Source organism: Pseudorasbora parva, chromosome 20 (genome assembly GCF_024679245.1).
Source record: "Pseudorasbora parva isolate DD20220531a chromosome 20, ASM2467924v1, whole genome shotgun sequence".
Classification (NCBI taxonomy): domain Eukaryota; kingdom Metazoa; phylum Chordata; class Actinopteri; order Cypriniformes; family Gobionidae; genus Pseudorasbora; species Pseudorasbora parva.
Window position 1 is genome coordinate 19871888 of NC_090191.1, and position 16222 is coordinate 19888109.

At 39.2% G+C, this 16222-nt stretch overlaps 1 protein-coding gene across 1 annotated transcript in view; it reads right to left on the minus strand.

The window, feature by feature from the left end:
* Positions 1-16222, minus strand: part of LOC137048825 (copine-8) — a 180814-nt gene that overhangs the window by 95898 nt on the left and 68694 nt on the right. The window contains exon 5 of the mRNA XM_067427123.1: positions 4467-4506. Within this exon, the coding sequence (XP_067283224.1) occupies positions 4467-4506 (40 nt within the window). The remainder of the gene's footprint in view (positions 1-4466; positions 4507-16222) is intronic.

The following is a 16222-nucleotide window of genomic DNA, read 5'->3' on the forward strand; positions in this document are numbered from 1 at the left end:
CGCCTATGGAGAGTCCCTGTAAACCACATAGACCAACATGTGTGTGTGTGTGTGTGTGTGTGTGTGTGTGTGTGTGTGTGTGTGTGTGTGTGTGTGTGTGTGTGTGTGTGTGTGTGTGTGTGTGTGTGTGTGTGTGTGTGTGTGTGTGTGTGTGTGTGTGTGTGTGTGTATACTGTATGTAAACACATACTGTACATTTATACATATACACTGTGAATAATACTTATATGTGTGTATATGTATACACACACACACACACACACACACACACACTCATATTTTGTAAACACAAGACTTTTATGTTAGATTAATTGATTAATTGTGATTTTATAGTCCAACTATGAAAGCAATAATATAATCAAAACCAACTTTATTTCTAGGGCTGAAGCTGTTCACACATCATGTTGACATGTTGTCACCCATTTGATAAATGATCTGAAGTCAAGCACAATATATGGCTTAAAAACATCCATTCGAATTTAAAGGATTTTCTTGGCAGAGCTGTGAAGTTTCTGCCCCACTGACCTTCACAACAACAGTTTATTAAAGGGTAGGTGAAACTCTTTGTGTATATGCTGTCTGTGAACATGACAGATTTTCATTTACTATATTTCGTATTAATAAAAATGTGCATCACTGGAGACAGAATGATAAAATGAAATAAGCCATCCAGAGAATAACAACGAATGAGGCCTATTGGTTTGCCTTAGCGAGTATTTATATTTAAAGACGTAATTTCAGTGTAATACTAACTAGTGGCTGACCGTTAGTATACTTTAAAAAAATAACAAATAAATAACAGATAAACACAGATGCATGCTGTACAGTTCTACACATACATATGCATTTTAAATTAAATTCTGTTAATCCCTAGAGGTTGATGATCGCGCCAGGTGCGACAGCCTCAGTTGTTTTTTTCTTATCAGTGCCAAAGAGAATCAAATATCTATTGATTTTTATAACTGGGGCAAGTGTTATACATAATTATAATCTGTTAAGTATCTACTTTTATTTGTATAAACTCACAATAAAAACCACATGTTGTGTTTTCTGGTAAATAAAGAAAACAAACATGATGCGCAATGTGCAGCCTCTCTCTCAATGACAATTATTCAAAAAGTCTTCAGAAAATGAACTGTAACTTAATGAATACTTGTCGGGTATTAAATAATGTAAATCAAAACAAATATCCTGTGTTTATGTAATCTGTGTGAAAAGAGAGAGATGCCAGTTGTTCGCAAGCCTCTTCATTAGTGTTAATGCGGCCACGCCCATCTACATACATATTGCTCACATATTATGGTAGCCCAGTTTGTGCCGAATACAGTATATTGATAGCCTAGAAATCTAGACGCACCCTAGCGGCAGCAAATTTAATCTGCCCGCGAGTGTCGTCTAGGAACTCTAAATACCCTTCTGCACTGTATTCCCCTAACTCTTGCCGGGCCAATCCCATCGTGTATAGAGTCGGTGGGCGGGGCCATAATGACGACGGCCGAGTAGCGTTTGCGTGCTTCTAGTAAACACAGAAACTGGCGAACGGCGGTCTTTCGAATCAGCTTTGACTGCGACTCTGGAAGACTTGGAGTTAAGCTTTTCTTTGAGAAAAGAACAAAGAACGGCACTGAAGTCATTCTTAAAAAGGGAAGATGTGTTCGGAGTTTTGCTGACCGGATACGGCGAATGTTTATTCTATCAACAAGCTCTGTTTCACATTCGTTGCTCTGGTTGGTTGCAAAAAACAGCTCAGACTACAGAATGTCAAATTGCAAATATCAAATGTAAACCTGATTGAAAAAGTTGTGTATATCGAGAAGAGAATAGGACCGATAACTAAACCCTGAGGCACCCCCGAGAATATTTCATGTAAATCCTGCCCATGGTTCAATCTAGAGAATTGGACCATTTTATTAACAACAGGTTTAGCAATATGATTCACAATAATTTACAATTAGCTGATTATTTGATCATCCCAATCGCAATGGTGTGAGCATGTACTGTGCCACGCTTGACATTAATGATGGCATTGGTTCTTATACCTTATAGCTGAATGCGACATGGCAGTTTTAGGTACATGGATTTAGTGCTATGGTGGAGATAAAAAACAAAACCTATAGTTAAACTATTTGCATTAGACTTTTTTTATCAGCTTGCAGTCACTGTATGCATTGCACTATATGCTGATTGTTGTGATCCTTGGGAGAAAATCATTTATTTGGGTTTAATTTATCCGGCGAATAACATGCACGTTTTTTTGGGGTGAACTTTTATTTTTATTTCCAACTGTCACTAATTTGTCTTTTCTCTTTGAATTCATCCTCAGTTATTTATGAAACAACATTTTCACTGACAGATATTCCCATGAGTCCTACCGCTCCTCTAATTACTGCCGGTGACTCAACATGCAATATGTATTCATGAAGATGAATACGAATAATCTATCTTTATTGTCTATAAAAGACAACCTCTTCTTTACCATCTATCTCTCTGTTTCTTTCCCTGTATGTGTGGATTTCTCCCTGCTGCCGCTTCTCTTAATTTTCACCTGATGATGGAGCGTAGTCACGCTTCGCATGTCAACACATCCTGTAATGGTTTTATGCAGTACCAAATTCCCTTTGGGAGTGGACAAGCCGTGTTTGTCTTTCTAAGTCAGGGGGGAAGAGGGCGATATTGATTTCTGGGTGACTGAGGGAGGGAGTAAAGCACCAGAAGGCACTGTGTCTGATTTGAGAGATAATTTGGAAGTGGTAATTTTCAGGGATGAAACCTGTGCGCGCACTGGAGTCACTGAGGGTGTTTTCAATTACTCTTGTGCATGATGTGTGGAGAGATCAGTTTATCTGTCTCTTTACAGCCAGTGTCCATATGATTGCGTCAGGAAACAATGGCAGTATAGATGCTTGGGAACTCTTGCCAGGGATACGGCAGGTTTCCAGAGAAATGTGAGGCTGGATTAGATCAATGGTGTTGTGAAGTGTCTGGATTAGTAAATGTCGTGATGTGTTTCATTAAGCAGTTCCACTTTGCCACATTGACAGACGCCCAGTCACCTGCACTACAAATGTGGAATAAACCAGCAGTAAATGACCCTACTATTGTTAGTTCGTCTTTAAAATACAAAGGAATTAGCAGACTAAAAATAAAGGTTCCAATTAGAACCAACATGGTTTTGGAGCTTGATGTCATAGGTGAACCTTTGAAAGTTTTTATAAAGAAAATGAATTATTTCGATTTGTAGAAAACTACCAATATAATGGCACTTTAAAAAGTTTCGCCTTACCATAACTGGATAGGCACATTTATTGATTGATTGACTGATTGGTTGGTTGGTTGGTGGATGGATGGATGGATGGATGGATGCACGGACTATTTGCTTAGCTGACCGTTCATGGGTGGGAGTATTAGCTGACTGATTTATTTATTGACGCCATATGGAGGGTTGGCGGTTGGTGGTTGTTTATAACAATGGATAGTTTTTGGGTTCATTGATTGGATGATTGATTGAAGCCCGAAAGAAATAAAAGCAAAGAATGATTATGGCCACGTCCCATGACAAGCACAGATGGGACCACTGCGGCGAATTTGCATTTTTCAACTCAAAACCTTTATCACTGTGTGAGATGACACCTCAGGGACCCGCTTGAGCACCAAAACACAGCTTCCATCATGCCACTCTCTGAGAGCTTTTCTAATCACACATCTCTATTAAACCACATTTGCCTCTTTATTCTCATATAAACAGACCTGCTGATTACAAGCACTATAAGAGTGTTTCACTATGGGGTGAGTGTATGATGGCGACTAAACCCTGCTGAAAAAATCATAATCGCTGGACACCAGCATAAGGTATGTTTTGTATTATGCGACCAGCATGGGATGGTTTTGCTGGTCCCCCATGGGAAGTGGGAGTGCTGGTGAATCATCTATTTTTTTGATGATTCTAACGATTTTGATATCTCTTGCTTTGCCAGTAACAGAGGGAGTGGGTGGGTGCTGTTCTGCTTAGATTAAACCAATCATATATTATAGGGAAATGAAAGATGATCATGAGTTATTTTTACTGTGTACCCTATATAAACTGCTGTATTCTTCTTAGCTGGAGAGATAACCTGTGTCTGGTTCATTGCTTCTCAGCAGCTTAAACACCAGAGAACTTACTTCTATTCTTAAGTGAAAGTGTGTAGGGGAGCACTGAAGATCTTATTCATGAGTGATAGTGTTCAAAAGGGCAAGAAGTCGCCCAACTCGAACCAGGTTGTCGACTGAAGACGCACACTAGAGAAGAAATATTGGGTGTCGACTGGAGATGTCAGGTCATGTGCGTAGGGGAAAATCTACTAAACTAAGCTGGTCTTCAAACTAGACCAGCACTATTACACTTTTTTCATTTTTTCAGAAGGGAAGATCAACACATTAAGTTTGTATACAGTCTAAGAGGAAACAGAGCAGTTTCTGAGACTTACATGTTTTGAGAGGTTGGAGCTCTTGGAGTCGACATCATACCTGAAAAACAAAGGAGAAGGACATATTGAGAAAGGACACATAACCAGAATACCTTTTTTATTTGTATCATCATCAATCCTTTATTTATTGCTTGTGTCATATCATATTACCTGTTGACTCAGAATGCACTAATACATTTGTTTTAGCTGTAGTTCTCTGAAACAACTCATTACACACATTCGAACAACATATCTTTTGACTTTGCCCACCATATTGGATGCATTTTTCTTCTCACCACCTCATCACAATGCATTCTGGTACTGCTGCCTACCTTTTGAAAATGATTTGTGTAGGCAGCTTACAAGGGTATATGGTAATCCACATTTTTAAAATATTTTAATGCAAACGATGCAACAGATATTTATGCATGATGTACCACTTTCTTAAAAAAAATTGAGTAGTAATCTCTTTGTCATAACTAGGGCAGCCAAAACAGATATAAACCCAGCTTTGTGTTAAGCATAATAATTGAGTTTCCCTTTCATTTACAACAATTTTCAAAACCATTCTTCATATTCCCTTTCATTTAACTTCCACTGGCACATACTGTGTGTGCTTGGGTGTTTTAAATGTATGAATGAGGTGAATGTTACATAAGAAGTCCCAAAAGGGACTGATGTTCTATTCAGCTATACATCTTCGCATTCATGAATACTGTATGCCCCCAGAGTGGAACAAAACCATACATTGACACAGGCTTAACCCTTAGCACACACACAAAACAACTAGCCTGCTTTCGAACTCAAGTAAGACACAAGTGCAACACAACCAGACATGAGGAAATTGAGATTTGTTCTTTATTTAGAGAACAAGTCTACACCCTCGAGGGAGCTTCTGGAAGGTGGTAAACTCATCATGGATGAGAGAGTCTCGTCAGAGGTGCAAACTAGTTTACTTTTTTTTCCAACTACAGAGTATATTGACCAATCTTTTCTGTCATTTAATTGCTTCATAGAACTGCAATTTTTTTTTTTAGCTAAATTTCTTTGCTGAAATTATTTTTGGCTGACATAGTCAAGGCTACATGGGTGAGAAAAATAGCAAAACATCTACCATCCAGCAATTTGTCCCATTTATTAATCTGTTTCAGTCTGAGATTTTTAAACCATGAAATTGAATTCACTGCAGTGACTGCTTTGCATATTTAACACCTTCTTTTGGTAACCGTTTTTGACTGTGACCAAATCAGTTTTCTTGGCAAATATGTTCAGGCTCAAGTTGGACTCACAAATTATTATCTGGAGTGACATCCGAGCTTTAAGTCAAGCACTCCAGAACATCTACATTTGTGGCTTAACGCCATTACAGTGGTTCTTTTGCATGTCCCAGTATGTTTAGGGTAACTGTCCTGTAGGCGGATGTACTGAACTCCCTGTCCTCTTGCATACATGCAGTAGGTCTTTGCCTCAGGAGATTCCCGTACTTAGCACCATGCATTTTTTTTTTTTATCCTGGAGATTTCCAAGACCCTGCCTCAGAGGAACATCCCCAAAGCGTGAAGCTGCCACAACCCTTGTCCACTCTAGCGTAATGTTTTTCTCAGTTTGATGTGCTACTTTAGGAATATGCCAAACTGAGTCCCAAAAGCTCTTCAAAAATAAGTATGCTCTTAACTCAGAATAATCTTCCTAACTGAGGCTCTCGTAAACCTTTGGGCAATGTGAAGTGCCTGAAGTATGTTGAGAACTAGCAGTAGACGTTAAGGTGCCAAAATTTAACTATTGTCCGCTTCCTTGTTTTAATCCCAAAGTCTTGTTTTCATATGTGTCAATTTGCCTACAACTTCTAACTTGTCTAAGGTCTACTGGTGTACCTTGTAATGATTCTTAATCCCAGGCATGCAGTTTTGGTGGATGACTTTTGTATGGACAGATCTTCCATATTTGTTTAATCTATTCAAAAATAACCTTCTCTGTACCTTCAGGTTGATTTAAGCCTTGGAAATGTTCACACAATGTTCTCACTTGTCATTATTCATGATCTAATTTCTACGCGGAATGATCTTCAGAATTCCAGCTCCTTGACCTTCATGGTCTATTGTATTGCTGGAAATGAACAGGAAATCTCCCTGACACAGATCCATTTATTCATACAAATCAGTCTCAAGTCAAGCAGTTACAGTATGAAAATTGAAGAAGGCTGGTTATAATAAAACGATTGATGCTTAAAAAAAGTATTTATGTTCCAATTTTTTTATTTTTTTTTATTTAGTTTTATTTTATTTATTATTATCTCTCGCCATCATTTAATCACTCATCAACAGTGCCTGGAAATTTCCATCTCAGACTGTCCATATTGACATTGAAAGGTTCCTTGTTCCCAGAAGTCAAATGCAAAGCCTCATTCATTAAACAAATAAACAAAATGTGTGACCTGACGCTAAGTTCACACCTCTAGACTCAATTCCAAAGCTATTAATACACAACTCTTTCCAGTGTTCTTCTAGATATCACACCACTCAAGGCAAACATGAGTCAGAATTTGCCATGAAATGCTGTGTTCCCAGAATATTATATATATATATTATATATATATATATATATATATATATATATAAACACACACACGCACGCACACACACGCACGCACACACACACACACACACACACACACACACACACACACACACACACACACACACACACACACACACACACACACACACACACACACACACACACACACACACACACACACACAGGTGCTGTTCATATAATTTGAATATCATCAAAAAGTTTATTTATTTTCATTAAGTTGATTTATTTTTTATTATATTTATTTATTTGAACTTATTCCATTCAAAAGTGAAACTTTTATATTATTTTCATTCATTACACACAGACTGATACGTATATTTCAAAAGTTTATTTCTTTTCATTTTGATGATTATAACTGAAAACTAAGGGAAATCCCAAATTCAGTATCGCAGAAAATTTAAATATTACTTAAGACCAATACAAAGAAAGAATTTTTTTGAAATGTTGGACAACTGAAAAGTATGAACATGAAAAGTATGAGCATGTTCAGCACTCAATACTTAGGCCACGTCCACACGAAGCCAGAGCTTTCCCAATCCGATCTTTTTTTTTTCCTCGTTTCAAGAAATATCTGCGTCCGCACGAGAATACCGCAACCAACTAAAAACAATTTTGTTTGCATGCCAGGCCAGTGTGTGGCGCTGTAATTCTGCCACAGAAATACACTAAAAACGGAGAAGAAGAGTTGTGGCTAGAAGGGGTATAGCAGTGGTCGGAGGTGAGGCAAAATCTCACAATAAAATAACAATAAATACATTTGCTACTTAACAGATGTGCTTTATTAATGCCTACGCCTACCCTAACCCAAAACATACCCTTACAATAATGTAGATACGGTAATTAAATGATGCGATTGTGGTGTGTCACGCAGCTGGTACTCATTACCACTCGTCACCGGCCCGCTTTCGCAGTCCCTCACCCCACTGCTTGCCACACCACAGCGATATTGATGTGCGCATGCTCAGTGCCCGTAGTTGTATCCCTTAACTCTTTCACCTTGCTGGACATAGTGTGATGACATCACCGTTTCAGAAAATATACGGATTCGCTGTACACACGAAAACGGAAGATTGCCGTTTTCAGATTTATCCACTTTGGGACCCAGTTTCGAAAAATATCGGATTCATGCTTCTAAAACGCCAGATCCGTGTGGATGAAACGCTGATGCGGTACAAAATGTATACATATACAACTATACGCATCTCCGTGTAGACGGGGCCTTAGTTGGGGCTCCTTTTGCCTGAATTACTTCAGCAATGTGGCGTGGCATGGAGTCGATCAGTCTATGGCATTGCTCAGGTGTTATGAGAGCCCAGTTACTCTGATAGTGGCCTTCGGCTCTTGTGTATTGTTAGGTCTGGCATATCGCATCTTCCTCTTCACAATAACCCATAGATTTTCTATGGGGTTATGGTCAGACAAGTTTTCTGGCCAATTAACAACATGGATACCATGGTCCTTAAACCAGGTACTGTGGGGAGGTGCCAAGTCCTGTTGGAAAATGAAATCTGCTTCTCTATAAAGTTCGTCAGCAGCAGGACGCATGAAATGCTCTGAAACTTCCTGGTATATGGCTGTATTGACCTTGGACCTTAGAAAACACAGTGGACCAACACCAGCAGCTGACATGGCACCCCAAACCACCACTGACTGTGGAAACTTTAAACTGGACCTCAAGCAACGTGGATTGTGTGCCTCTCCTCTCTTCCTCTAGACTCTGGAAACCTGATTTCCAAAGGAAATGCAACATTTACTTTCATCAGAGAACCTTACTTTGGACCACTCAGCAGCAATCCAGTCCTTTTTCTCTTTAGCCCAGGTGAGACGCTTCTGACGCTGTCTGTTGTTCAAGAGTGGCTTGACACAAGGAATGCGACAGCTGAATCCCATGTCTTGCATACGTCTGTGTGCAGTGGTATTTGAAGCACTGACTCCAGCTGCAGTCCCCTCTTTGTGAATATCCCCCACATTTTTGAATGGGTTTGGTTTCACAATCATCTCCAGGGTGCGGTTAGTCCTATTGCTTGTACACTTTTTTTTACCACAAATATTCTCTTTCCCTTTGCCTCGCTATTAATGTGCTTGGACACAGAGCTCTGTGAACAGCCAGCCTCGTTTGCAATGACCTTTTGTATCTTGCCCCTTCTTGTGCAAGGTGTCAATGGTCTTCTTTTGGACAACTGTCAAGTAAGCAGTCTTCCCCATGATTGTGTAGCCTACAGAACTAGACTGAGAGACTATTTAAAGGCCTTTGCAGGTGTTTTGATTTAATTAGCTGATTAGAGTGTGGCACCAGGCATTGTCAATATTGAACCTTTTCACAATGTTCTAATTTTCTGAGATACTGAATTTGGGATTTTCTTTAGTTATCATTTTATAATCATCAGAATTAAAAGAAATATATATATATATATATATTTTTTTTTACACTGAGCACATTCTCTGCAGTTCGAGCGTGATGCACTGCAAGCTCACTCTTGCTCATGTCCGAGGTAAATCATTAACACCATCACCACTTACAGTACATGTGTTTTATTGAACTAAATACATTACAATCAGCTAAAACGGATAGCGGCACAGTTAAGCACACGCACAAAATACCAGCAGTTCAATAGGAAATGTGCATGTCTTAAAGGGGCCACACTATAATCCTGCTCGTGGAATATGGACCTCCTCCAGGTATGCTGTGGTACTGGTGCTCTCCCAGGTCCGCATGACAGCTTTCACATAACCAGTTTTTCATACGAACTGTGCCCTGTTCTTAATTAAACTGCCATTGTAAACACTCCCTTTATTTATATTCTTAAAATGAAATAAACCACTGCTTATTCTGAATTTTTAAGCTAAGGCTTAAGAGACATGAACAAGTTCTTTGATAAACATCTCTGACCTTTGATACATGTCTAGTCTTCATGCTGTATTATTGATTATTATTGAATAAGTATGGTTTTACTAATAATAAACGTACATTTGCATAAAACATGCATATTTTTCCATTCCCATGTTGATTAGAGATTAAAAACTTAATTTAAACTAAATTGAAGATACTTTTACAATTGATAAAAATGTGCGATTATATTGCGATTAATAGTGAGTTAACTCATGGCTATCATGCGATTAATCACGATTAAATATTTTAATCGATTGACAGCCCTGATATATAATTCTTTCTTAGAAATGCTACAATGGTCAGAAGATATTTGAAAGTAAAAATATATTTCATAGAATTTTTTCAAACAAACGGAATGAAAAATTGGCTAAGTTTACGTCAATATATTGTAAACCATTACTGCACTATTAAGAAAAAGTCTCTATTAGCACCCCTTTTATTCGACTTCTTTATTCTGCTATTTAGGAGAAACAATTGATGTACTAAAGAGGTCTTAAATCCTATTGACCAGTTCGATTTCACTCTCATTAGACACTAATGAATTCTGCTATAAAGACCTGAAAATGGCAAAATACAAACAGCCACACTTGTTCTCCTCCGCTGAGAAACAAGACCCAGAAAATAAATGATGTGTGCATACGACACTCAGCATAGCCATCACAGCCGATTGTAGCGTAGTGTTCAGTCACACACAACAGACCCTGAAGGGAACGACACACACAGCTTCCCATTTACACACTCTGACTAAACCGCATTATGCTTCTCTCTCCGAACACTATTTATAGCACCCCATGCACTGATGGGAATCTGTCAGTCTAACGTACACAAACAAACATGCTCGTAGAATTCAAACAGTCAGTCCTGAAACATGACACATTTATCACAAACTGCATTGCTGATGCTAGAATTTGTTCAGATGAAGTAAGATCAAAATGAAAGTAGGGCAACAAGTCAGTTGTATTGGGTGTGTGTGTGTGTGTGTGTGTGTATGTGTGTGTGTGTGTGTGTGTGTGTGTGTGTGTGTGTGTGTGTGTGTGTGTGTGTGTGTGTGTGTGTGTGTGTGTGTGTGTGTGTGTGTGTGTGTTAAATAAACTGTTGCTGCCAGTACAACACTTGATGCTGTGAGGCTAAGATAATGCAGGTGGTAGCAAGGGCGTTGCTATGTTGTAACTAGGCTGTTTTTTATTTATTTTAAACTTGTTGCAATGCAGTTGCCACAGTGCTTTGGGGATGGTTGGGTATTGGCCGGTAGCCACTAGTTGCTAGTGAGCGCTGGGTGGTTGTTAAAATATTCTGTTCTAGGTGGCACCCAGAGAGTTCTGGGTGGTTGCTAAGGTGTTGTTATGCAGTTGCTAGTAAGTGCAGGGTGGTTGCTAGTATGTTCCAGGTGGCTGCTAGGGAGTTCTGGGTGGTTGCAATAGAGTTCTGGTTGGTTTCTAAGGCGTTACTATGCAGTTGCTATACATGGCTGCTACAGTGTTGTGTTCTGGGTTTCTGCTAGAGTTTTCTGGTTGGTTTCCAAGGTGTTGCTATGAATGCTGGGTGGTTGCTAGAGGACTGATAGGCAGATTATATAGTGTTAGGAGTGGTTGTTAGTGTATTCTGGGTGGCTACTATTGAGTTCTGGGTGGTTTCTAAGGCGTTACTATGCAGTTGCTATACATGGCTGCTACAGTGTTGTGTTCTAGGTTTCTGCTAGAGTTTTCTGGTTGGTTTCCAAGGTGTTGCTATGAATGCTGGGTGGTTGTTAGAGGACTGTTAGGCGGATGATATAGTGTTAGGAGTGGTTGTTAGTGTATTCTGGGTGGCTACTATTGAGTTCTGGGTGGTCGCTAAAATGGTGGGTTCTGGGTGTCTGCTAGGGAGTTCTGTGTGATTGTTAAGGCATTGCTATGGAGTTGCGAGTGAGTGCTGGGTAGTTGTTTGAGGATTGTGTTCTAGGTGTTTGCCAAGGTGTTGCTATGAATGCTGGGTGGTTGCTAGAGAATTATTCAGGGGATGCTATAGTCTTAGAGGTGGTTTTTAGTGTGTTCTGGATGGCTGCTTTGGAGGTCTGGTTGATTGCTAAAGTGTTGCTATTGAGGGCTGGGTGGTTGCTAAAATGGTGGTTTCTGGGTGGCAGCTAGGGAGTTCTAAATATTTGCTAAGGCTAAAGCATTCCTATGCAGTGTCTAGTGAGTGCTGTGTGGTTGCTAAAGTGTTGTGTTCTAGGGGGCTGCTAGATAGTTCTGGGTCGTTGCTAAGGTGTTGCAATGTCATTGCTATACCGTTGGTTGCTAAAGCTTTGCATTCTGAGTGATTGCTAAGGAATTGCTATGCAGTTCCTAGTGAATGCTGGGTGGCTGCTAGATAATTGTTAGGTGGCTGCTCTAGTGTTAGTGGTGGTTACTAGAGTGCTCTGGGTGGCTGCTATGGAGTTTTGGGTGGTTGCTAAGGCATTGCTATCTGAGTGCTGGGTAGTTGCTAAAGCATGCTAGGGAGTTCCGGATGGTTGCCAATGTGTTGCTATGGAGTTGCTAGTGAATGCTGGTTGGTTGCTAGAGGGTTGTTAGGTGTTTGCCATAATGTTATGGGTGGTTACTAATTTGTTTTTGGTGGCTGATAGAGAGTTGTGAGAGATTGCTTAGGCGTTGCTAGGCAAGTGATTGCTGGGTGGTTGTCAATGGTTTCGGAGGTGGTTTTCTAGGGCAGTATTTCTCAACATCCAAAAATATTTAGCTGAGTAATTTTGTGCTAGGCTGTTTCTAGAGGGATGATAGTGTGTTCCAGTGGCTTGAGAGTGGTTGCTAAGGCATTGTTGTGCAATTACTAGTACTGGGTGGTTGCTAAGGTGTTGCTAGTTGGTTGCTAGGGTGTTTCTAGATGGTTGATTGAGCATTCTGGCTGGCTGCTTTGGAGTTCCAATGGTTGTTAATGCATTGTTATGCATTTGCAAGCAAGCTCTGGGCGGTTGCTAGAGAGTTGATAGGTGGTTGCTATGGTGTAAGGAGTCGTTGCTAGGGTGTTACTAGATGGTTGATAGTATGTTGCTACACAATTTGAAGTATTATACATGTAGCCCAAATGCTGTGGGGTGAATGATGTGCCAAAGTTTAATAATCAGTGTGAGGGTTTAAATTTACAACTCTAAGTATGAGCAGTAGTTACAGTGATGATTTGTCAGGAACGACTGCAATGAAAAGAAGGAATACAGAGGGTGGTTCCAAAATCAGTAGTGGGAGACTTTGAGCTGAGCTTTAATTAGATTACGGTCTTATGAGGGGAGTTCACGCTTGCCTGTTTCTCATTACGGAGGAAGAACAACATCATTAAAGCACAGACATCATGAATCATTCTCTTCTGCACTGTCACAGCGCAATGGAAAGATAAAGACATAAAAAGAGAAAGAAAATGCAAAAAGTGGACAAGAAAAGAGATAAATATTGAAGGATCTTTGAATCGTGAAATATCTCTAGGGTTACATATAGCTGGACCTCACATATATCTATTTATCATCTGTCTGCCTCTTCTATTCGTTTGTGGGGCTCAATCCCCTTGTTGTCATGGTGATGTGCCATGTCATCCTCATCATCGGTGCTTTGGTTTCGCTATCGTCTCGGAGGCACTGCCCACACGACCTCGTAACCCCTCTCATGTCTGCTGCAGATTTACAGACCCAGTATGACAGGCCGTCGAGCGGGGACACCGATCCACAGCGACAACACACACACTCTCTGCCTACAGACATACACACTCATGCCGAAGCCTAAAGACACACAAACAAATTCCTCACACACACTTGGGCCAACGGATACACAATGACTCATATCTGTTCTAAAATACACCCATAAATGCCTAAATACACACACACAAACACATTTAGACAGACACAAAATAATAAAAAGTATTAGCGCATACACGCATCACAAAAGCACAAGGTGAAATGTACACCTGATGCAAAGATTTGGACACATATCCAACATCATTTATAATTGGGATGCAATGATAATGATGTAAAAAAAATACTATATATATATATATATATATATATATATATATATATATATATATATATATATATATATATATATATAGTAATATCACTAATATCTGTCATATTAAAAGTGAATTTATGCATCACGCAATTTAAAATGCAGAGTATGAAAAATCGGTCTTTATTTTAGGATTGGGTAAATATTACATTTAACAAGTGTTATTCAATTCAGAATTATTCATGTTTTTAAGATATAAAATGTAAAGTGTAAGCATGCACAATTAAATATCCAGTATTGAATGGAATGAAAAAAAGTCTAATATCAACCAGTACATAGTATATTATCATGGAAAAAGTGACCCTAAATGCTTATACAGCAAATCAACAAACGTGTAAGCTTAAAATCTTACTTCTACAATTGTGGAATGTTGGTTTCTCCTGTTAGGGTGGCAGAGTGCTCTCTTGACTGAGTGTGTGACTCATGAGAAGGACTTTTAGTTGTGACATCTGCTTATAGAAGTGCACAAAACACGCAATGACAGTTCTCTTATGGTTGGGTTTACAGTAGCTAACACATCTGTTGTTGAAGTGTGACTCCAGTGTTTGAAGTACTGAGATGCCTTGCCCAATAGTAGTGCGAATTTGCAATCTTACAATTCAAATTCTTTCATATTTCAGTTTCATATTTACACCAATACAAAAGGTTTCGTGTGGATTAATAAATTAATATGTAGCCTACGTATTAATGTGCACCAAACTTTCTTTCGAAACTAATTAGGGATTGAAGATGTGGGTTGGTGAAAAATCTGAATTAGTTGACAAAAGTGAAAATTGGATGACAGAAAGGGCACCCGCCAGTTTCATCCTACTTAACCACAATTCATATTTAATGCTGAAAATATTTCAAATTACATAACACGTATCACATTATATTAGCAGATCTAAAAACGTAAACATTTCATTTTTGCAAGCTTACTTAGCCCTGAATAAGGGAAAAGTTTTTTGATAACCTAAAAGAGGAAAATGTTTTTGATCAGGCATCAAAAGGGGTCTCAAAAGGGTATTCAATTAAAGTTCCAAGAGGAACTCTATATTTCCTTCCCAGCGGATGTCAATACAATTTTTTTTTTTTTTTAAGAATAGCTACATTTCCATCGAGATAGCCATAGTACTCCTAAACACACACACACACACAAACAGATCATCAAAGATGAAAAACTTGGGCCCTGAAATCCAAAGCAGTGATGTCTAAATCCCAAATGGCACACTTCATATGCACTTTCAGTCTTGTGGACTTCATCGTGGCTGCCGTGTGCTTGTGTCCGTTAAAACCGTAGGATGTTCCATTTGTCATTTTAGCTAATGATTAAATTGAAACTGATGAAACTACATTAATTCTTTAATTAATTGTACTCCTCACACTTGATCTTCATTCTTAAAAACTGGTCTTGGGTCCTGAACTGTTATCCCCTAACAATATTTTAGGCAGCAAATAAACATTCTGTCCTCAAAGTGGATGTGTAAGAAGCTGGAAAAATGGGCAAGCATAATGATTTGAGCAAGTTTGACAAGGGCCAAATTGTGATGGCTAGACGACTGGGTCAGAGCATCTCCAAAACTGCAGCACTCGTGGGGTGTTCCTGGTCTGCAGTGGTCAGTATCTATCAAAAGTGCTCCAAGGAAGGAACAGCGATGAACTGACGACAGGGTCATGGGCGGCCAAGGCTCACTGATGCACGTGGGTAGCGGAAGCTGGCCCGTGTGGTCTGATCAAACAGACAAGCTACTGTAACTTAAATTGCTCTAGAAGTTAATGCTGGTTCGGATAGAAAGGTGTCAGAATACACAATGCATTGCATTGTGTTGCGTATTGGGCTGCATAACCACAGTCAGGGTGCCCATGCTGACCCGTCCACAGCCGAAAATGCCAACAGTGGACGCATGTGCATCACAACTGAACCACGGAGCAATGGTAGAAGGGTGGCCTGCTCTGATAAATCACGTTACCTTATTTATATACAGTCGTGGTCAAAATCGTTGGTAACTCTGGTAAATATAATCAAATATGGCTGTAAAAAATAATCTACATTTTCCCTTTTGATCTTTTATTTTTTTTTAAATCACAAAAATCCAACCTTTCATTTAGTTAAATTAATTGACAATGGGGGGTAAATCACATTATGAAATAAATGTTTTTCTCTAAAACACATTGGCCACGATTGTTGATATCCCTAGAATTTTAAATGAGTAAAATCTCTCTGAAGTATATTTACATTAATATTTACATTTTTTAGTACACCAGGGTGACAAGGAACA